At 31.3% G+C, this 22,742-nt stretch overlaps 1 protein-coding gene across 1 annotated transcript in view; it reads right to left on the bottom strand.

Annotated features, from left to right (window-relative positions):
- Positions 1-22,742, bottom strand: part of LOC143235496 (microtubule-actin cross-linking factor 1-like) — a 217,653-nt gene that overhangs the window by 54,503 nt on the left and 140,408 nt on the right. Inside the window, 19 exon segments of the mRNA XM_076473705.1 lie at positions 588-701; positions 1,089-1,304; positions 1,654-1,811; positions 3,075-3,225; positions 3,460-3,619; positions 3,910-4,079; positions 4,404-4,570; positions 8,752-8,914; positions 9,447-9,770; positions 11,804-11,991; positions 12,544-12,673; positions 13,507-13,739; positions 14,087-14,200; positions 15,784-15,964; positions 16,190-16,648; positions 17,949-18,149; positions 18,428-19,066; positions 19,309-19,392; positions 19,511-19,624. Of these exon segments, the coding sequence (XP_076329820.1) occupies positions 588-701; positions 1,089-1,304; positions 1,654-1,811; positions 3,075-3,225; positions 3,460-3,619; positions 3,910-4,079; positions 4,404-4,570; positions 8,752-8,914; positions 9,447-9,770; positions 11,804-11,991; positions 12,544-12,673; positions 13,507-13,739; positions 14,087-14,200; positions 15,784-15,964; positions 16,190-16,648; positions 17,949-18,149; positions 18,428-19,066; positions 19,309-19,392; positions 19,511-19,624 (3,966 nt within the window).

Genomic DNA, 22,742 nt, shown 5'->3' with positions numbered 1-22,742 from the left:
GATGGTTTGATCATATAAGTGAAGAGACATTAACAGAAAAGAGTGGACAACTATCAACTGTACAAAACAGTTGTATTGATGGAGATACTATGAGCATGTTCTACAAATGAAGGGGAACAGAAGTCAAAACAAGTACTTGGAAGAAAGCACAGAAGAAGACTGAAAGATAGTTGACATAAAACAACAGAGAGAGATATGAGAAATAGAGACTTCACAAAACAGGGGTCGGTGAATGGGCAGAAAACTAAATGGTGGAAAGCCTTCATAGCTGGCCTATGGAAAGGATTAATGATGCGTACTTTCCAAGTACTATCAGTCTGAATCCTTCCACGTTTCATATTACAGTTGTATAAATTCGTTTTTTTTTTCAAATGTACTGAACACCTTTCTGGAATAAGAGTTTTTATCTTTAAGAGATAATTTTTTCTACAACTGAGTTTCTAATAAACCCTTTAAAAACTTGATGAGTCAGTTAGAATACAATCTCTTAAAAAGTTCACTGAATACAATGTAAAGACAATAAAATAAGTTCTACTATGATATAAAAATTCAGTTTTAAATATTGAATAGAAAAAACATTTTTATACTTTAATTTCTGCAATCTGGGTTTGAATGGTGGTGATGTCTCGAGCAACAGGAGCCATGTTATCTAATTCTTCTTCACAGGACCTTAGGTTTTGCTGGACCTTCTTTTCTTTGTCCTGTATAGAAAGAACAATAATTTAGATTAGTGGATATTGATATGATACAGTGTATATAATTTCTGATTAATATTTATGTCTAGTGGATTCTAATATTTTATTATTGAATAGCTAAAATACACTTTTGTGTGGGTGTGTGTATTTATTCAGAGAACATTTAGCACACACAAAATTTATTATTTATCAAAAGCAGCTAACAGATACATAACATATCTCATTTCCATGCCATATACATGTATAATGTAAATATTATCACAGAACATACAAAATCATAGGATCTGTAATAAAGTGTATAAATGTTCTCTATTAAATAATATAATATGGTAATAACAGTTCAATTTTGCTTATTTCCATAACAACATTCACATGAAAACAGTTTCTACTAACCATAAAATTAGAAACGATGTTTGCAGCAAACTGCAGCTTGGTGTATCGTTTTTCTAGAGTCTCTATCAAATTCTTGTGGCGATTCTCCAAAATGGTTACTTCCTTAGATATCTGTGAAGTGTCTGTGCCTGGACCTGCATTTGTTATTAACTGCTTTGCAGAATTTTGAACCTGATTAAACTGTTGGTGAAGGTCTTTAGATTCTTCTAGAAGAACCTTCAAAAATAAGCTGTGTTAAATCAGCAATAGTAAGTAATTCTTTATTTGTGTTCTCCATTTTTACAATGGTTTATTTACATGAAGAACAGTTGTTAATAACAGTTAAAAACATTTTTGTGATCTACTTAGAAACATTCTGACAAAGAATATTTATGTCTTTACAAATTAAAAAACTGTGTAATTAGGCTATCAAACCATTTATGTTTTAGTTAAGTAATATGAAGTGCCTTAAAAACATAGTGTTCTTTTTAATTTCCTCTTTGGCATAACTCTAACAGCACAACTTTTATATCATCAATCTGTGTGCAAAATAATAATAATGTTCCATTAATTAGTATGTTAATACCTTTAATCTATCTAACAGGATGACATCACTCAGGCCATCCAGTGAAACCAACTTATCTTCCAGTCGCTGAAGAGTATATTGTACATCTCGGGTAGTGTCATTATAAGAGATCAATAACTGAGAAATTCTGTCCATAGTCTGAGCTCTTTCCAACACAGCTGTAGTAAAAAAAATCCCAACAAAACATTATGTATATGAGACAAGACTTATTAATTCTACAAAACAAGTTAAAATAATAATCATGTACTTGTCTTGTTTATTAACAAACTTTATACATTTAATTATCACAAATAACCTATAAAATATTGCTATCAATTAATAAAATTCTATTGAACATGAAATGTTGTACTAGATATACTTATTCATTTGGATTTTAAATCACTTGCATTATATTAGATGTATTGATTCATTCAGATTTTAAATTACCAGCATTATATTAGATGTATTTATTCATTCAGATTTTAAATTACTAGCATTATATTAGATGTACTGATTCATTCAGATTTTAAATTACCAGCATTATATTAGATGTACTTATTCATTCAGATTTTAAATTACTAGCATTATATTAGATGTATTTATTCATTCAGATTTTAAATTACTAGCATTGTATTAGATGTACTTATTCATTGGATTTTAAATTACTAGCATTGTATGAGATGTACTTAATAATTTGGATTGTAAATTACTAATGTTGAGTTAGATGTGCTGATTCATTTGGGTTTTAAATCACTAATGTTCTATTAGATGTACTCATTTTTGGATTTTAAATCACTAGACTTATACTACATGTACTTATTCATTTGGTTCTAAATTACTACTTTTATATTACATGTATTATTTACTGGATTTTAAATCATTATATTTGTATTAAATGTAATTATTTATTGGATTTTTTTTTTAAATTATATTAGATTGTATAGTTGTATTAAATGTAATTATTCAGAGGTAAACTTACAGAGCAATAAGTATGATTTGATTAAATGTAATCAAATTACATACCTTAAAAGGATATTACTTATGTTAGCACATAAACTATTGTCCATTACTAATAGGGTTTAAATATGTTTTTGCCAGCTATGACAATTAGTATGAAGAAGTGGACAAAACAACTGGGTGAAATCACTCAAATCCAGATAAGATACACAGGGAATTTCAACAGTTAACAGAATTAACTGCAATACTGAAGGTATTTTTATGAACATATTTTTTTGTCTGATTCTTAACATGTAACCAACCACATCAGAGATCTACAAGCCCTTTGTCTTGAAAGGTGTGCTTAAATATCAAATGTTGTCCACATCATTTTAGAAGTAACAACAGTTGTACAATTTTTGTGTCTCCCAAAGCACAATTCTTGACCAGGATTGTGAGAAGGATAACATTATTCAGAATAACTGCTGAATGCAAAATAGTAATACCTTCATTGAGTATATCCCACTTCTGTTTTAGTTCTTTTAACTTGTGCTGTACATCTTGTTGTTGAACATTAGTTTGACTTAGCAACATATCACCAAAGTTACAGATGTCATCAAACTTCTGGCCATGTTGTGACATCTCGTTCTTGAATGACTGCAAAAGTTTTATGACTTTTACGTTTTGTTACTTACACTTTTGTAATTGTTATTTCTGCTTTTATTACCTTTTGAAACAGTATATTAGATGAAATGTAATTAAAAAATTACCAGAAAAGACAAGTTTTTAACCACATCTTGTAACCTTTTCTTAATGGTAAGCAAAAATTGTCTGAAAGACCTATTAACATTAGTTTACCAGGATTATATACAAGGCACTGGAGAAACACACCTGAATATATTTAACCTGTTTCTCAAGTTCTATCCTTTGAAAGCTGATTGGTGGAAGTGTGGCTAGTTTCTTTTCACTCTGCACTAGCAAAGGTAAGAAATTGGTTACCTCTGATTGAAACCGACAGCTAGTTTCAGCACTCCTGTGTAATTTATTTTGTCTAAAAATGTAAAAACATGAGATTAATAAAGTTTAGTCAAGATGTTTTACATACTATATTTTACTATAATTGGAAAACAGCTAAATATGGTAGGAAAAGTTACTTCATGATTTCCTTGCCAAAGCTTAGTTTCATATTGAAACATGATTTACCTTTTGACTACTTTTGTTTAAGGTAACATCTGTGAAAATATGCAAAAGTATAAAGCTCTTTAATATATTTTTTAATTAACCAACTTGAATTATATTTTTTTAATCAAAAACAAATCATTTTCATTTAAATAAACATACCTTTCAGTAGTATCTTTACGAATTGTGTCCCATTGTATTTTAATGGTATCCAACCTGTTCTTCAGTTGAAGAGCTTCAGTTTTACGATTGATTTTGTTCACTACATCATTTCCCTTATTTAACAAAATGTGGACTTCATGTTCTTTGTCCAAGACTTCTCTGTATAGTGGCTATCCATAGAAAATATTGTATACTCAATACTCTCTGTAATACCAACCACTGATTTAAAAATCTATTCCTTCCTGTATCAGTTAACTTTAAATAAAACATTAGCATTTAAATCCTAACTTCTCTTCCAGCTAACTTTAACTATAATAGCTACCATAAGACTGAATAATTACTTGGCCTTAATGTTGATATTTATTAAGTTCCTTTGTAGTGAGAAAATAATTTATTTTTTAAAAGTTTCATTTTGGAGCAGATCTTTTCATAAAGTTTTCAAAACATTCTTCCATAATTAAATAAAATAGTTTTTTGACTATTCCAAGAATTACCTCAAAGTCCTTTACTTGTTTTATTAAGGTCTTATGATCTGAAGAAATGTCAAAAGTTTTGGACAAAGTGTTCTGCATTTTGTCTAGCCAAGTTTTGAGATTTTCACAAGAAAGATAAAATTCTTTATCCTCTTTCTGAGAAGACTCCAGCTCAGCCTTTTTGTCATCTGTGGAGTAAAAATGGCAAATACCATTTACCTTTTTTATAATCTACAAAAAGAAACTTGAGCTTTGCTACATTAAAATATGAAAATTGCATTAAGAGTAAAATACTAATGTTTTTAATAATATGGCATTTTTTTCTCCTTGAAATAATTTAAAACTCAGTTCACTTAGTTTGTGTCACAGTAACAATTAGACAAGTGTTAGAGAATAATATATTATTAACAACAGGTAACTGACAGCCAAGAAATGGAATGTTTTAACATTTTAAAAGAACGAGCTTTATCAGATATGAAATATATTTATTGTTACTTCTGGTTATAACCTTGAAGTGATTGAAACTCTAACATCAAAAACATGGTATATGCCAGATAATACTCCTTTAAATAGGCCAAAACCATATTTCAACACCTCAAGTGAAACTGAACCAGTGGTACATAATCTCAAGACTGGTCTCAGTTATTTTTCAGGACATGTAATTGTTGCAATTCATCCATCATATCATGACTTGAAAACAGATGTTCCAAAGAAAGTAATACTAATAAAAGCACGAGTTTATATACAGTACACTGCTTCAACTGTGAAGTGTTATTTTTTCCAGGTCTGGGCATAGCTGTAGTTTGGGAGATGCCACTGAATCTGCTCCACATTGTGAATGTCTTATGAAAATGGTAGTCAATACTACAACTTAGCAGTAACAGGTGCTGCTGACTGACTGCTTTCTTTCTGGTCAGTAGTTCAAACTTATAAATGGCTATACCTGAACCATAGTGCTCTGTGATTTTGCCATTTAGACCATGTATGGATAAAGTGTCATTCAGGTTGAAAATAAAAATACTACAATGTTTTAAGGTAATGGAAAATCCATGCATTGATGAGTTGTAAAGAGTAAAAATTCAACTGTAGTATTAACCAAAAACTAGAAAAAATATCACAGCTAGTTGTGTCATATGGATAGCCTACACCACAAATTTTAAACTTTGATATTTTTATTACAGATTAGCTTGGTATTTGAAAAGATTTTTTAAAACAATTATTTAAAAGAACTGTTTTCATTCTGTATATCAACTTCAAAAATACTGTTTAATGTACTAATTTCAGTAATGATATTTCCTCTGTGACAATAGACAGTGAGGTGTGAGATGGAGACATTCATTAAGTTCACAGGGAATGGATCAATATCTCACAAAACCTGATTAGACTGATGATATGGCAGTGGATCTATATCCCTAGTCTTCATTTTAGATAAATATTTTTTTAAATGTATGTGAAAATTATTAGTTATTACTTTTAATCCACCTATAACAAAAGATATATAGATGATATTTTTGTAGGCTTTTAGCAAAAAAATAGTTATTTCACCAGGCTCTAGAAATTAATGAGAAAAAATAAAATCATTAAAAGAATAATTGGAATTTATATTATTTTGGTTATGAAAGGCAAAAAACGTTGTTTTAAAGTAATGTCAACTGTCCAAATAAGACATCATGTAAATTTTCATGTCATGTAGATGTTATGACTGATTGGAGGTTATATAACCTACAATTATAAATGAAATTTTAATAGAGGCCAATATAGGTCTTTATAGTTCATGCCATTTTACATTTCAATATTTAGGAACAACACCAAAAGCAGTAGAGTAGTCTGGTGCTAATGAAACATTCTTAAAGTCAGTGTTGATAATGTTCCAAAGAATAACTGAAAGAACTATTTAGCATCTAGCCTGATAATGTTCTGAAGTACTATTAACTACCTCTCTTTATTCCATCTTTAGCACAAGAGTGACTTGACAGGATCCACACATATTCAGTCTGGTTAATGAGCAGGCCACTCCAGATGAGTATGTTTCACTTTATCTGGCCATCGTGATGTATGATTCATCTGTGAAAATTATACTGCTGCAGATGTTGTGGATCTTCTGGGCATGTTTCTGATATAACTGCATATGAGCTGTTTTGTGGCTTGTTTAGAGTGGAATACTACTCACTGGGCATAAAGAACAGTATTGTGAAGTGTGTTTCTAAACAGCTGAACTCTGACATGATATACAGGTGTGGGAGAGAATATTTGATTGAATCATGTAACAGCTAACTAAATACAAGAGTGAACCAGTTTGATAGAGAGTAATCATCTGCTTATACTATGAATGGTAATGATAGTCTCCCCAGTGTAGATGTATGAATGACTGTACTTTTGAGTTGAAAGCAGCTACATATTCTACTAGATAAATTTTGAGACAACTTGAAAGACTGCTGCAATTTTCTGGCTTCCTTTTATCTTACAGTGTCACACATGAGTGAAATATACAAGTCTTTTTTTTTTTTCTTATAGAGCTTAACCTTGGTACATGAGCAGTTTTGAGTATTTAAAATGCTGTAATTCACTTCAAAGTAATAACTGGGACAAGGATATGTGAGGTCATTACACAGAGAGGATCTGGCCATTTTTACTAAGAGCTACACCTAGTAATTGGTTAAGCCATATTTTGCCTAAATAACAACCATGGCATTACACAGTATCCACAAATTGCTGGAAGATGTCCTGAGGAACTTTTTTCACTCAGCCATTAATATTGCACAATATGTGAAGTGAGGTAGAAACAGTCAAAGATGGCTAAATCATCTTATTACATTCATCCTGCATGTACTCAAGTGAATTCACATCCAAAAATAGTGGTAGCCATGGGAAATACCTACTTTCCTTCATGTAATGCAAACTATGCACACACACACATACACACAATTTAGGCATAGTGTATGGGAGTATTGTGATTTTGAATGTAGCTTTCCTCATCAAGATACACATGAAGCATAGATGAATGCATTTACAGCTGAGCTAAACTGTGGCACACATTTTACCTTCTAAATGGACCATAGGGCTCAGGGTGTGTCATGAAATCTTGTTACAAGTTACAATACTACCACCAGAGACATGTAGATTTGGGACCATTTAAGAGGGATCAAGTGATTCATGTGGCCCTCTTACACATTTGAAAAAAAAAAGGGTAAAACATAACTCAGTAGACTTGCAGCCCTCATTACTTAAATATCCACACTCTTCATGCATACTGTGTTAATACTGTTAACTGGGATCAATGGTCTAGGTAATTGGCTCCTACAACCAAAGTCCATCATTGCAAAATTCTTAGCTAGAAGATGAGTGTGGATTTCCCTTCATTAAATGTGTCAGTTGGACCTTACTATCTTCTCTTTCTGTCATTACATATTTTTGGCAAGATTTTCCTTCACAAAAAATATATTATTCACCTTTTTTCATTGCTGATCAACTCAAATAATTAATGTATTTGACCAGTCTACTGATGAAACTCCTTTGGCCAGTTTAACATGCACTAGATGCTCCTACTTTTATTTTATCCTTGCAAGAACTTTGCCATTCCTCATGTCTGTTAGCCTGACTGCAAATGTGCTTGTTCCAGACACTTATAGTGCTATAGGGTGCAGCTCACACATCAAAGGTTAACCGAACATTTGAATTTCTTATCACAACTAATTATAAGATGCCTAATTTGCCTTACAATGAACAGAGGGGGTAATTGACATTATTTTATAACAGTTGTTTTATTAACTATAAGCTTACAAACTTGGATTATATTTTAAATGTTTAATACACTGTAGTATTAAAAGCTCTCATTAGATACAAATTTAATGATCCCTTTTGTGGATACTTGTATCATGAGATATTTTTTCCAATTAATATTGCAAAACTACTTACATAATGTTATATGAATAACTGTATAATTTAATCTGCTACCAACTGTCTCAATTATTTTTAACTTAAAAATCTTTGATGTGTTGAAGTTTTACAATTAAATGTTTACCTTTGTGACTTATCAAAGTCATGATTATTCAGTTTCTGAACTAAGTAAACACCTATAACCAGAAACAGTGTAGTGTAGCAAAACTTGTTCGTTAGTGTTATCATATTTAGTACTTGAACAAGGAAAATACTCCTCAGCAGAAACAGTATGTCAAAAGTGACTTGATCTATTTAGAGCAGTATAATTCAGTATAATGTGATAACCCTATGAACAGAAAACAGTTCAAGATTCTTGTGGTATCAAAGGAATGTGCCTTTCAAACAGAAAAATTTTAACATTTGAGTTAAGACATTTTATCAATATTATTTCATTTGAAATTAGATCAATCCAATGAAGGGATAAACTGACCTATTTTTTTTGTCAGGTTGATGAACTGTTTCTGAAGTGTGGTCAGCTTAATTTTGATCTCTGTTGTAGAAGTTGAGTCACTGAGAATTTCACATAGTTCTTCACAAACACTCTCAGCTCCTGCTAGATGAGGTCGCTGGCTCTGAAGTTGTTCTTCCAAATCCTATCAAAGTAAAAATTGTCACCTCATTATACATATGTTACATATTGTCACAGGTATTGTACTCCTAGTTTATTAAAAAATACAATTAACAAATCAAACATAATAGCATTTGATATAAATATGTGTTTTTATGTACACTGAAGTTTTATCAATATTCTTCATTTCAATTTACACGATACCCACAACAAAAATAAACACAGTACTGCAGTTTTGTTCTGCATAATGGTTGATTCCAATTAATTTTACAATCAACTTGTAACTGGATCTATAAATATTTCTTTTCATAATCACATTACTTTAGATATATTGTGTGGCATTACACCATAATAAGATTGATAATAATTTTTAGAAAACTTTTATTTACTAATCCTATTTGGGTTTATAATACTGGAATCTCATATATGACCAGAAAAGAAAGATTATACTTCACTGTGGAAACTAAATCATGTATAACTACAATTCTTGAGAACAAGATACCTAAAAACTAATGTGGTTATATTCCTTAGATCATAAACTTAATCTAACAACTTACATTTAGTTTCTTCAAAAACTCCACCCTGTCAACACAGCTGTGAAATAGTTGATCAAATGTATCACTGATATCAAGCAGGTGCATCTGTATGCTGGTCAATGTCTCATGAAATTCCTTAGTGACACTACAAGCAGCATCCAAGCTCTTTTCACGATCAGATAACTTATTAAGCAGATCATCCCAGAGTCGGTGAATAGTCATCATCTGGTCACTAACTTTAGCACTGGCTGAGGTGGCTGAATCAAGACTATCAATAATTACTTGGCCTGAGCTGTCTAAACGATCCAAGAGTGACTCTTGAGACTTAAATTCATCTCTTATGACCTGTTTAAAGATTTAAAGGAAGGATTTTCTTTCTGTTGTATAGTTCTTGTGTCTTTTCTTTATAATATTGGGATCACACATATCATAAAAAGTAGTTTTAAGTGAATATGACAGTTGCAGGTGAATCAGTCTTTTCATTTACACATTTATAAATGAGTTAAACTTTGTAATATGTTTTGTGCATAGCTGTGCTTTTAGACATATTATACTAGGTTACAAGGTTTTCCAGATACAACTAAACAATTTATCCACTAGAACTTTCTCAAGAAAAAAGTTTTGCCACTAAAAACAAAGCACAATATCTGAATTTGTATACCAGCATCATTAATCAAACATTCATCTTTAAAGTCTTCAATAAACTGAATATTTTCAACTTTGAAGTTACAAACTTTTATCCCCAAATAAAAATATCCCAAATACATCATATTACAATGTTTACAATTTTGAACTTATTATACATAATGAAACTTACTGTAATTGTTCACGCAAAAAAATTCTCAAACTACATTGATAAAATTCATTCTATTCTATGGGAAATATTACAATATTCTTTCTACAGAATATCATAACATTTTAAACATTTTCATACCTACACTTTCGTTTATTTTGATATTACTTAGAGTAATAGTGAACTATTTTAGCATTTTTATCACGAGTGCTTTTAACTCCTGTTTAGTTAAGTTCTTAATACATATGGTTAGTAATAACTATATATCAGTTCCATATATAATATGACATCCCTATATCAGTTTAGTTTTTGATAATTATTTTCTTTATCATATTAATTAGTGTTGTAATTTTGCTTTCTAAGTCTTATTATTTTCATTTAATGTTTTAGAAGCTTATAATTATTGTATTTCCTCTTTAGTTTTTACAGAAAATTTAATATTATTTAATATTGGGTTGAGGAATAATTCGTGAGCGTTTTTTCAAGTTAAAAAAATATATTCATAAATGAAACGCTTTCGCAAAATATTTCATGTCATTTGGTAGATAATTTTTTGCTCTAATAGATGGTGTGTTTGATTTTCATATGTCTTTAATTTTTGCTTTCATTTTCAGCTCATTAAATGGAATGGCAAGTGGACAAAATCGAGCATTTTCGACACCATCTGTTTTTCGCATTTAATTTCTTGCAATTTCGTTTAAAACAATACATACTATATACCTATGTATTACATGAAATAAAGTATCATAATAAATGTTTTGGGTGTAATGTGTTCATGCATTGAAGTATTGTATAGTCTTGCATGTAATGCTTGAATGAAATTATTTAAAAACGCTCACGAATTATTCCTAAACCTAATAGAAAGAGATTATTTTTTAGTTTTATCTTTTACTTTCTTTATAGAAATTCCTTTACATTCCTAGCATAGTGTATTCATTTAGGGGCAAACATAAAACTATTACTTGTGAGAGACAAAAGATAGATCTGAAAACGATATTTTTAAACACCTCTGATTTTCAATCCAAATTGGATAAATTAAGAGGAGTGAAAAAAAATTAACTGAATTTACACGATTTCTATCAAATTATTAGGCTTATTGGTTTTTAATGCTTCAAAAGCTTTTTGTGCTTAAAATATAAGTTTTAAAGTTTTATACTACATACACATATATCATATCATGGAATCTTTTGTTTCTTATCATCCAGTCCAACTAGTGAGTTCTGGTCTTGAACAACATATCTTTTTGGTAGACAAAAGTTAGAACTGAAATGCTGATTTTATATGCCTCTGATTACAAATAAAAAAAGACGAAATTAAGAGGAATGTGGAAACATCTGTTGTATATGCGATTTTTATTACATATTTTATATTTTTATATTTTATTTTTAGAACTGAAATGCTGATTTTATATGCCTCTGATTACAAATAAAAAAAGACGAAATTAAGAGGAATGTGGAAACATCTGTTGTATATGCGATTTTTATTACATATTTTATGCCTATTGGCACCTAATGCATTACCTACTTTCAACATTTAAACCATAATTTTTAAAATGTTATAGCAAATAGTTTTTTCGTTTTAATACCTGAACCTGCTGCATCTGAGTGGTAACCATACGTGGTTCAGAAGCAATTGGCCCAAGTACTTGAAACATCTTCTCCTTCTGAGTCAGCCAGCTGGTCAGTATGTCATGAGTATCCTGAAAGTCTTTATATCCCTGAAGCAAATCCATCTGTTCTTTAACAAACTTTTTTAGTTCTGTCCAATGTAGTGCTATGGGGAAAAATATTAAACTTGGATTTAGGAAAATCTTTACATATCTTAAGAAACTTTGATAAAATTTATTAGACCTTGGTTTTAAGTCTTAAAAAGCTCATGTGTGTCACAATAAGACTAGTCCATTTGGTGTTTTAAAAAAACTGATATAGTATGAGATTTTAAACACTAGTCTATAATATAAGGTTTATACATTTTGATTCAATACGAGGTTTTAGACACCCAGCTGAATAATTCTACTTTTTTTTTTTTAAATTTTGCCCCTGACTGAAGTAAACCTATTTTTGAAAAAGAAAAGTCCTGGTACTAATACCACTTTAAAAAATGTTCTAGTACTTAGCAGAATTTCCCCCTGTATTAAGTACAAGGTTTTAAATTCTAGTCCTTAAGGAAGTTATTATATACTAGTTGTTTGAAACCTCCTAGATTAATACTTAAAAACTAAACACTAGTTGTTTAGAAGATCTAAGTGAGTTAATTAGGAGGTGTTAAACTAGATTTTATTAATCAATTCATCTACTAGTGGAATATCAAATGAGAAAAATGTACCTAGTTCATTTATCTGATCTCTAAGTCCTTCTGAACCAGGTACATTTTGTCTTTTCTTGAGAAGCTCTTGTGTTTGGGTTTTTACTCTATCCATATCAGGTTGTTTATCAAGGACTTCTTCCTGTATTGTCTGGAAGAGTAAGAGATAATTATGAATCAGTCGTGGAGAAGCTTTATTACAAACATGATATTTGAAACTAATAATTTTGTTTCTTTTTTGCACATTATTCACAGAGTGCTTCAGAAAGTTGTTAAGTTACAAATAAATTTATGATCAATCAACTGTTTTAACAAAAATTAGTAGAAAGAATTGTTTACAGATATAATAAGAACTATGAATGGTCTGAAAACAGTTTCAGTGCGAATTTTGAGAAAGAAGTCCTTACAGGTAAGGATTACAAATAGTGTGTAAACTTTTTCATTGCAAATTTGAAGAACAAACTCCTTATAGATAGGAACTACAAACAGTGTGTCAACTGTTTCATTGCAAATTTTTTGAAAGAATTACTTCCAGATAAGAACTACAAATAGCCTATCAACTGCTTTAGTAGGAAGTTGGGGAAAATATTCCCTTCAGATAAAAAGTGTAAATTATATGCTAACTGTTTTATTGAAATCATGAAGAAAGAATTCCTTATAGATGAACTACAAATTGTGTGTCAACTGCTTTAGTTGGAATCCTGAGAAAGAATCCCTTACAAATAAGAACTATAAATAGCCCACATTTAGTGTTAATTTGGGTAAAGAATTTCCTACACATAAGAATAACAAATGGTATGTCAACTGTTTTATTGCAAATATAGAGAAAGAATTTCTTACAGAGAAGAACTGCAAGAAGTATGTCAACTGTTTTAGTAAGAATCTGCAGGAAGGTTTCTTACATCTATGAACTGCTAATGTGTCTGTCAACTGCTGACATGGACATTTGGTAAAAAACACTTTACAGATAAGAAGTACTAATACCTTCAACAGCACAAGATGTTTTCCAGCTTGGTCCTTGTTTTCTGGAAGAACCTCTTTAGGTAACTGTTTTTCTTTTGTTTTAACAAATATGAACAGAATTTTCATAGTTTCTAGATGGCGTTTCATGTCTTCTAATAAAGTTTTAATCTCATGGTGACGGTCGTACAACTTCACACCTAATAGACTGTATCGATTGTTGATCTCAGATAGTTGCTGCTGGACAGGAGATAAGTCTGAAAAAAAAAGCAGGACAGAAAGTAAGGCCATTATCACTGCTTTTAACAAAAATGCAAATACAAGGAGAGTTTAAGAACTAACAGCAGTTATGAGTTTGCTGTTAGGTTCAAATTAAATCTAGGTACAAAATAACTCTATCATTACAGAATATTGATTTCAGATATTTAAGTAAAATTACAATAGAAAAATATAGGTATTAGGTTTCCTCAACCATTTTCAGGTCTACTTCAATTTAAACAAAAACTATGTTACAAGTATCAAATATTTCTTTAGGCAATAAACAATAGCTATACATTTTCATATTAATGAAATTTGAAAGGTAAAATGTGCATCAATAATCTACCTTCTACTCCTATGTCATCTGCAGAGCTCTGTTGACAACCTGATAGAATAGACTGAGAACTTTGAATGAACTTAGACTGGAGTGGGGACTGAACACTGATTGAACGCTGAATTTCTAGAAAAGAACACTATAGTCAGGTATTTTATTGTCATGTGTAGCTTTCAACTTGGCTGTCTTAAAGACCAAGCAATTATTAAGGTTTGGTCACTAACAGTGTACAACAATACAGTTACAAAGAATTATATGTGGAATTTTCTCTGTGTTGAAATACTTAAGCAACAATATATTTAGATATTTATTAAAAATATATTTCTTCTCATAAAACATAACAATGCATTATACGTACTAGAACTAATGAGTAGTTCATGTTTACTGAGGGTATATCTGAAGCATGTGTAAGTTCATTTTCAACTGTATTTGTCCAGCACAAAAGTAACATACACATACATTTTTATAAAGATTTACAGAGATAAGTTCTTTTATAAATAATAATAATTATAAAAAATAAATAATAATAAATAATAAATCTTTTAAAAGATCTTGTCTCTTATTTTTGCCTTTAGTATTTCATGAACAACTTATATGTCACTTCTTGTCAGATTAAGCTATAATAGTTTTATTTCTGGATTAATTAAGTAAAGTATATTGTCGATTAGGCACAATGAGTAACTTCATAAGTTTGTAGTGCACAAGAAAAGTAGCTGCACATATGGTGGAAAAAACAAGCAGTGTTTTAGGGAGTGCTTTGTTGGGGAAGCTGTAGAGTTTTAAGGTTTTGCTTGACATACAATATGAAACTAATATTTTTATCTCAGTGCATTTTTAATTTGTTCAAACAAATCCTAAAAGTTAAAAAAAAGAAAAGAAAAAACCTTTTTAGATATGAGAGGAAATCCTCTGTGAAAGAGAAATATAAAAATTAATTTTACTCTTCCTGTGAACACTTAAAAATGAGTTCATACCTAGTAAGTCTGAATTACTGATTAATATTAGTAAATAAAATGCACAACAATTAATACATTATTATGAATTTAAGATTTTAAAAAGTGATAGATAATAAAACTATTGTTTTTTGAGTCATTTTAACTGTTGAGAGAATAGGACTTTTAGTCATAAAGTGAAGGATTCAGTTATATTATGTTTTACCTTCTGACTAATTAAACATAATATTAATATTAGATTTGTAGAGCAGAGAATAAGGAGTTTCTAAATGTAATGAAATTGATTATGCCATGTAATAAAAACAATTTCTAATACAAACAGATTATTCAGAGAAGATTATTAAAGATACTGCTGAGGTTTAGGGCTTACAGTGCAAAGGAAAGTTAAAGGAAAGGAGTTACACAGTTAGTCATCACCAGAATAATCACTTCATTCAAACTGGTGATTTTGTCATAGCTCAATCAGTAACATTACAAGTATTGGTGCAAACCAAATCCTCATATTTGTATTAGTATTCTATAAATGTAAATTCATGTGGTCTTGTTACCAGGTATTTTAAAAACTTCCTTGCCATAAAATTTCTAATCTTTGTGGTCTTTTCCTGAATTTGCTAATAAATTAAAAGGCTACAATAACATTACCAGACCTGTATTTTTAATGTTCCAAGAACAGTTGTTTATTAATACTTAATATTGCAGACAAAGAGTAGGATTACTTGCATGCCGCCAAAGCATCAATATTATCTCTGTACTCACTAGTTGGCAACTTCTTTATCAGACTAGAGGGAGCCGCCACTGGTGAAGGAGATGACTTTTTGGTGGGGCTATCTGAACGTCGAATTTGGCTGCCTCCTTGGAGAATAGTATCATAAGAATTACCTAAATCATTGACCTTGTCAATGGTTGTTCCATAGTCTGTATGTTCTTTAATGAGAAGCTGTTGGAACATACAATAAAGTTGAAGCTTAAAAATTAAGGTTCATCTTATAAGGTGTTTACATGATTCATTAAAATCACATTTCACTTTTATCAAATCACTTTATATAAAAACAATACAATATGACATAGTAGAAAGACAATAAAAATTCATTAATATTTTTAAGGGTAATTCTGTTTCTACATTCAGTAAACAGAGGTCTGAGCATGAAATAATTATACTCACTTTCACATCTGTAGCCTGCTGCTGGAGAACATCTCTATCTATAGCTACTACGTCCAACTCCTCCACACGATTCTCTATGTTGGTTAGCCATTCTAGGATTTTCACCCTTAAAGTTTCATATGCAGAAAACTTCAGAGCACGAGTTTTGCCTGCCTGCTGTTTGTCAACAAGCTTGTCTCCCAGGTCTTTCCACTGCTGTTCAAGATACTTGTTTTTATCTTTTATTGTAGTAGTATCTGTAACATCCTTCATAAAAACCAGAGTTTTACCAATTTTGATCATCTCTTCAAACTCTTCCTTCTTGGCATTTCTCATGTTCATTAATTCCTCAATTCGAGAATAATATTCTTTAGTACCAAGGTACATTAATTCTCTACTCTCAACAGTTTCTGTTATTTTTTGAATCCATTCTTCAAAATGAGCAGTCATCCCTTCATATTTAGTTGCCATTGTTACAATCTAAAATAAGAATAAACTTTGAAATACAAAGCTAACTGAGAAGTATTTACATATTAGAAGAAAACTTTCTACAAATTCCTAAACAATTCACTGTAACTATGTCAAAACTACAAGAAAACTTAACAAAATGCTAAATAACAATATCAAAAATATTAACAGAATTATTTAAAAACTATCTAGAGTTATCTGAAAATTACAAGAAAATGTAACCAACTTATTTTTATTATAATGATTATTCTAAATTACTAGCTTAGTGAGTCAATTTTAGGCTGATCAAACCTTGCTAAATATTATTCTGTTTACAGCCAAAAAATGTTGATAACAGTAAGTGTTCTCAAATGATGAAAAAATGTATTCTAAATATAATAAGCAGAATAGTTTGAACAATATATTTGCCGAGTTATCCTCATTGCCAGGTATATTTGTAGTTCTAATCTACTGATGTAGTTTGATTTGATCAGAAGTTAATATGAATTGACAAAATAAAGATGTCATATACTTTCAAAAACCTCCTAAACAATTAACTAGAACTGTTTCAAAGTTAAAAAATTTATAATAATCAGTAGCACCAAACTAATGGCCAAAAATATTGCTAACAATAAGGGTGCCCAATTAGTAATCTAAAGCAGTTGCTATAGAGTTTTTTCTAGTTTTTCATGATGATGAAACACCCACTTGAAGTAAAAATGTATTCTCATGATGGCTGGTATGGGTATTGAAACTTTATTTAATTAAAATTCAACCCCCATACCAGTGGTCTTGAGAATACGTTTTTTCTAGTTTGTCTATTACTCATAATTAGGGCTAGTATCATTAACTGTAATTGTCACTGTCAAATTTTAACAACTCTTCTTGTAGTCACACAACTAAAAAGGTTGCAAAAAGTGTCTATTAAATATTTATGAAAATATATCTTAAAAATACAAGAAAACATATCTAACAAAACAGAAGTATCGTGATTTGTAATAAAAAGCACATCAACTAAATATAAGGAACAACAAAGTGGTTTATCTGCAATAGTGAAGAAAAATTAATGAATTACAACCAAACAGAAGTATTTTAAATTAATAGGGAAATTAATAACCACAAACTTTAAAATTTCATAAGAAAAATACTGGTAAACTCAGTACAGAATATAAAACCCAAAAATGATTTAGCACATAATCAAAACAGACTTAATGCAAAAGCATACAAATAATTTTAAGAAATAATGTAAAGAATTATGGTAAAATTTCAAACTAACTAGAAATTTATTAAAATTACAAGAAAATTCTTAAGCAATCACATTCAACTATTTTACCTCATCTAACAATTCTTTTCGTTTACTAGATTTCTCACAAAGTTTGTCATATCGAGTGTTGATGTCTTTCACTTTATTCTCCACTTTCTTAGCAAGTCTTTGGTCGGAACTGTCAGTAAAGTTTTTGGCTGAGTCTGTAACTGCATTGATGCTTGACTTCTGAGTGTCTATATCTGTTTGAAGTACTTTATATTCTTTTAACTAATGGAAAGATGAGAAATATACAGTTGAGTTCTTTTACTACAGGTGAAAGTACAAGAATTATTCAACTTATTAAACCAAAGTTTTTGGAAAAATGTGAAGTGAAGGAGAAATTGAAGATACTTTATAAGTTCATAAGATGAAAAATTAATAAACTTTTTATGAAATCTTTAAATTTAATACAAAAAATAATAGTACACAAATTTTTAGACCTAGTCATAACTCTATCTATAGAGTACCCTCAAAATAAATGCGCAGTAAATTAAAAAGTGACAAACCTGTTCATCCATTCTCTCACGGATCAGGCTGATAGCTTTATTTTGGGCACGAAATGAACTCTCAGCCTCATTTAACCATTTGATTAGATGGTCCAAACCATCCTGGATATCCTGTGATTGGACCAAACTTGTCTGAAGCTCATTACACTTGTCACTGGTTTCATTGCTTATGGCATAATATTCATTTTCCAAAGTCTTTAGGGTCTCTTCAATGATTTGCTTTTCAGCGATGCTGACTTCTGCTTTTTCCAGAAAGTTTAATAAGACCTTTCCTGAATGTTTAGCATTCTCAACTAATTGGCTTTGTCCAACAATGTCCAGGCTAATTTTCTTAATTCTATCCAGTTGGTCCTGCACTATGCCTGGATCTGCTGCAATGGGTTCATCCAACAAGTTTCTGGTAGTTCTTTTCATATCTTGGAGCCAAACTGTAACTTTTTCCAAGCATTCACTGTAGTATTGCTGTTTTTCTATCACCCATGAGAACTTCTCATTGAGATAGTTGACTCGATTGAGAAGATTATGATAAGTTGTGGCAGCTCTATTGATCAGGATCTTTACTTCATTCTCCTTGGGCTCAATATAAGCCCTTCGTTGAGGAAGGTTAGTTCGAAAGTTGTTCAAAATCTTCAAGTATTCCTTAAAGTAAGATCAAGACAAAAAAGCAGATGCAGTCTCAATTTATAAAGTATTTTCTCTTTCTTTGTCAACTCTAACTATAAATATACTTTTCTAAATTTCAGTAAAGCTTATACTTATTTATTTAATTTTCAATTATAGATTTGCAATTCTGTGTTCATGATGTAAAATCATAATTTCTTTTAATGAGGTGAATACAATATACTTTCAAGCAATATTTAAATGAGTGTCATATTTCCTACCTTTGATTCATTAACAAACTTCTGAGCAATCATGGTAATAAAACGAAGATCAGCCTGATGAGCAATGACATCATTGGTGAATGCCTATTGATGATGCAAACAGATATAAAGTTTTTTATTAACAATATTATTAAATATTATTACTGATATTTAAACTATAGTGAGACTAATAAATCTGAACATTATTCAAATTATTACTTACTTTGAAAGTTTCACTGCTTTCTTTGGCATTTCTCATTTTACTCAAGTTTTTCTCTTGTTCTTCCAGTTTCTTTTCAGCTTCATTCAACCATTCTCTGAAAGTGAGAAGCTCCACCTGGAAAGATTGAAAAGCATCTCAAACCAAAACAGTTTCTACAAGTCAGCAAAAAAGTAAATAATCTAATCAAATCATTATTTAATTTTCAGCACTTTTATAAAAGTAAATTGCTAAATTAAGTAAGCAGTACACTTGAATCAAATTTAAAATTATAATTTTCCTATTTTGAAAATCTGTTTCCAATAGGTATTTTCCTCCAATATTAGCTATTCTAGTCCAGTGCTGCTCTCTATATGCAAATTTGTTCTCTACACATATCTCTCATGCAAATCATAATGCATCACTTCTCCAATGGGAGTGTGACATACTCAGTTGATGCATGTGACTTCTTCTATATGCCTCAACTGAACTATCACTTCGAACTTTAGCAGAAAATGTAAGCACCATAGGAAAGTTTGGAGGAAGGGTGGAAAGTGTGAGAGGAAGTAAGTATCCATTGGAAATACATTTTCAGTATAGGAAAATTGTAATTGCTGATATGGTACTTATCTCTGTTCACAAGATTAGCTAGAGTTCCACAATAAATAGCAGGATACCTCTGGAAATGAGAGTCAGATCCAAAGATCTCATGAGAGAAAGCACACAACTTCTGACCCAGGTATATTCTTTGCCCATCCATGAAATGTGTAGGAAATAATAGTGGAAAAAGAGAGGAGCACATCCATGTGGGAGAGAACTGTGGCAGGATAGTAATCCAAACTATGAACTGTATATGGAACCCAATCCTACACAGTAGAAAAGAAGGTAAATCAATCAATGTATCCCTGGCTCTAGAGTGGTAAGTCAGCTACATTTAAAACCCCTGCTGCTTCGAACTGTTGTCTATGTGGGAGTAAGATGAGGATCATACCATTTTCACCTCAATTTCAAGAGACCAAAGAGTATCTAGAACTATCCCAACTCTTGAGCATGACATGTGATATCTGACCTTCTGACCATGGGATCTGATATTTGGTATCGAAAGGATGTCTGTATAATTGAATTCAACTCTCCCATCCAAAACCATCCAAACCAGAACCATCCAAAAAGCAATAATATCTTCAGCACAAGACACATTGAGGGATAGCAAGAAAAACAGAACTTCCTTTACCTCCATTGTGACCCACAGCACAGGAGTATGATTGAGGGAGGAATACAGACAACCATAAACATGTGCAAGGACTTATGCTGATTGTCCTTAATCCAAAACCTAACTACAGGGTGCCAACATTCAGGGGAGGGTTCTCAATCAAAAAGGTGAACTGCAATTTGACATATCACTCCTTTGTGATTATATTACATCATCTACAAATGCAGAACACCACTATCATACTCTGTATTGAATAGCTGTAGACATTTTTGTGTGGAACCCATTCAGGAGGATGCTTCCATAGCTGACAACCCCATAGGTTTGGAACTGGAAAGTGATAATAACTATCATACTCCACATGAGAAAAAGGGGTAAGCACATATTGGAAAGTCCAAAAGAACATATTTACCTGAAACAGAGCAATGGGTGACCATGAAATCCTATTTTGAAAAGCAGACCATACTGATTCAATGCAAGGCATGGCAGGGATGAGCAGCTATCCCCTTTGCTTTCCAGTGCAGTCCATGAGTGGTTCAGTACAGAATGGGCAAGTTTATGAAGCAAGTATATCATGAGGTTATTCACTTACAAGTGATCTTACAGAACATCCCACCTCAATTATGAATACTGCAAAGCCATGGAAGTTAAAGCTTGAGTCAACATGCATGTACCGTAATTGAAGAATATCTGGTCAGGCACCAGAGTGGGATACATATACATAATAAAGGAAGTAATGGCTCCTGAGAGAAAAATAAAGTATGAATATAAACGTTCCCAGTTAAAGTCACACTGACACTTGAAGAATGGCCACAGGTGGAAGATGAAAACCTGATAAAGAAGAAACCATGATATGGTGTAAATAATGGGAGATGAATGTATTAGGTTTAGTCCACATGCCTGACTGTAGGATTTTTCCCAACTTCCAATAAAGACAAAAAGTTAGGAAAAAGGCAAGGTGTCAAATCTAATGAGAAGATACCTTGAACAAATTCTGGAGAAAAGAAGACAAGGAGGAAGAAGCAAATTGAATCAAACATTGAACCAAACTGGTGAGGGTAGAAGGGGAAAGATTATGAACAGAAAAAGATTGCCAAGAGATAGAATCAGAAATAGGTACCACAGAAGGAAGCTGTCCATGCAATATAACAACAAAGAGTACTAACCAGACAAAGAAGTCTATCTAGATTGGGACAAGTATACATATGAGAAATAGAAGGAAGGGAAATAGGTGAAAAGGCAAAGGTACCCTTCTCTACCTATCAAGTTCTTTAGGAAGGAACAATCCAGATAAAGAAGAAGATAGGTAGGCTGGTAAATTATACATGAAACGTCAGTAGCAAACAAATCAGACCTTTGATATCCACAGGCTAAGAGAAGGAAAGGTAAGGAAATGGGTTTAAGTGGAAATAAAATGTGGGAACACTAAGATACCAGTCTGGAAGACTAGGCTGTCTGGGGGGGATGATAAATCTGGAAGGAATGCATTAACATGGTAAGAAAAGGGGAAGCAAAAACTTGAAAGTATTGGGAAAAATAAAAGATATGGGATAAGGCAACCCAATAATCTGAAAGCAAAGAGACCAAAGACCCCTAGTCGAAAAGCCAGGTAAGAAACACAGCCACGTGAAACATAGTAGGTTGGTCAATATGGGGATCCCTGAGTTGAAAATAAACTGTGGAACATCTTTCACTTGCACTGATATGCCTCCATTGAAGAGGAATACATAGAACGAGCTAAAAAGAAAGTTACTTGATGATAGAAACCTGATATCATCACCAAGGGCCAGATAAGATATAGATCTGAAAATAAAGAATGCAAATAGCTGGATTCAGAAACAAGTAATCAAGGTTGACAAAAAGGGAGGAAGACAAGGGATGGAGAAGTGGAGGAAAAAGTTATAGAAGAAGCCAGTTATCCATATAATGGTGGAACTACAGCTCTAGAGCATGAAAATGGCAAACAAAAACTCTGACTACCTGACAGAAAACATAAGGGGTAGCAGCAAGCCCAAAGGGTAGTGTGCAAAACTGGTAAACCATCGAGTG

The sequence above is a fragment of the Tachypleus tridentatus genome, chromosome 12, assembly GCF_004210375.1.
Source record: "Tachypleus tridentatus isolate NWPU-2018 chromosome 12, ASM421037v1, whole genome shotgun sequence".
Taxonomy (NCBI): Eukaryota; Metazoa; Arthropoda; class Merostomata; order Xiphosura; family Limulidae; genus Tachypleus; species Tachypleus tridentatus.
This window is presented reverse-complemented; position numbering and strand designations above follow the sequence as displayed.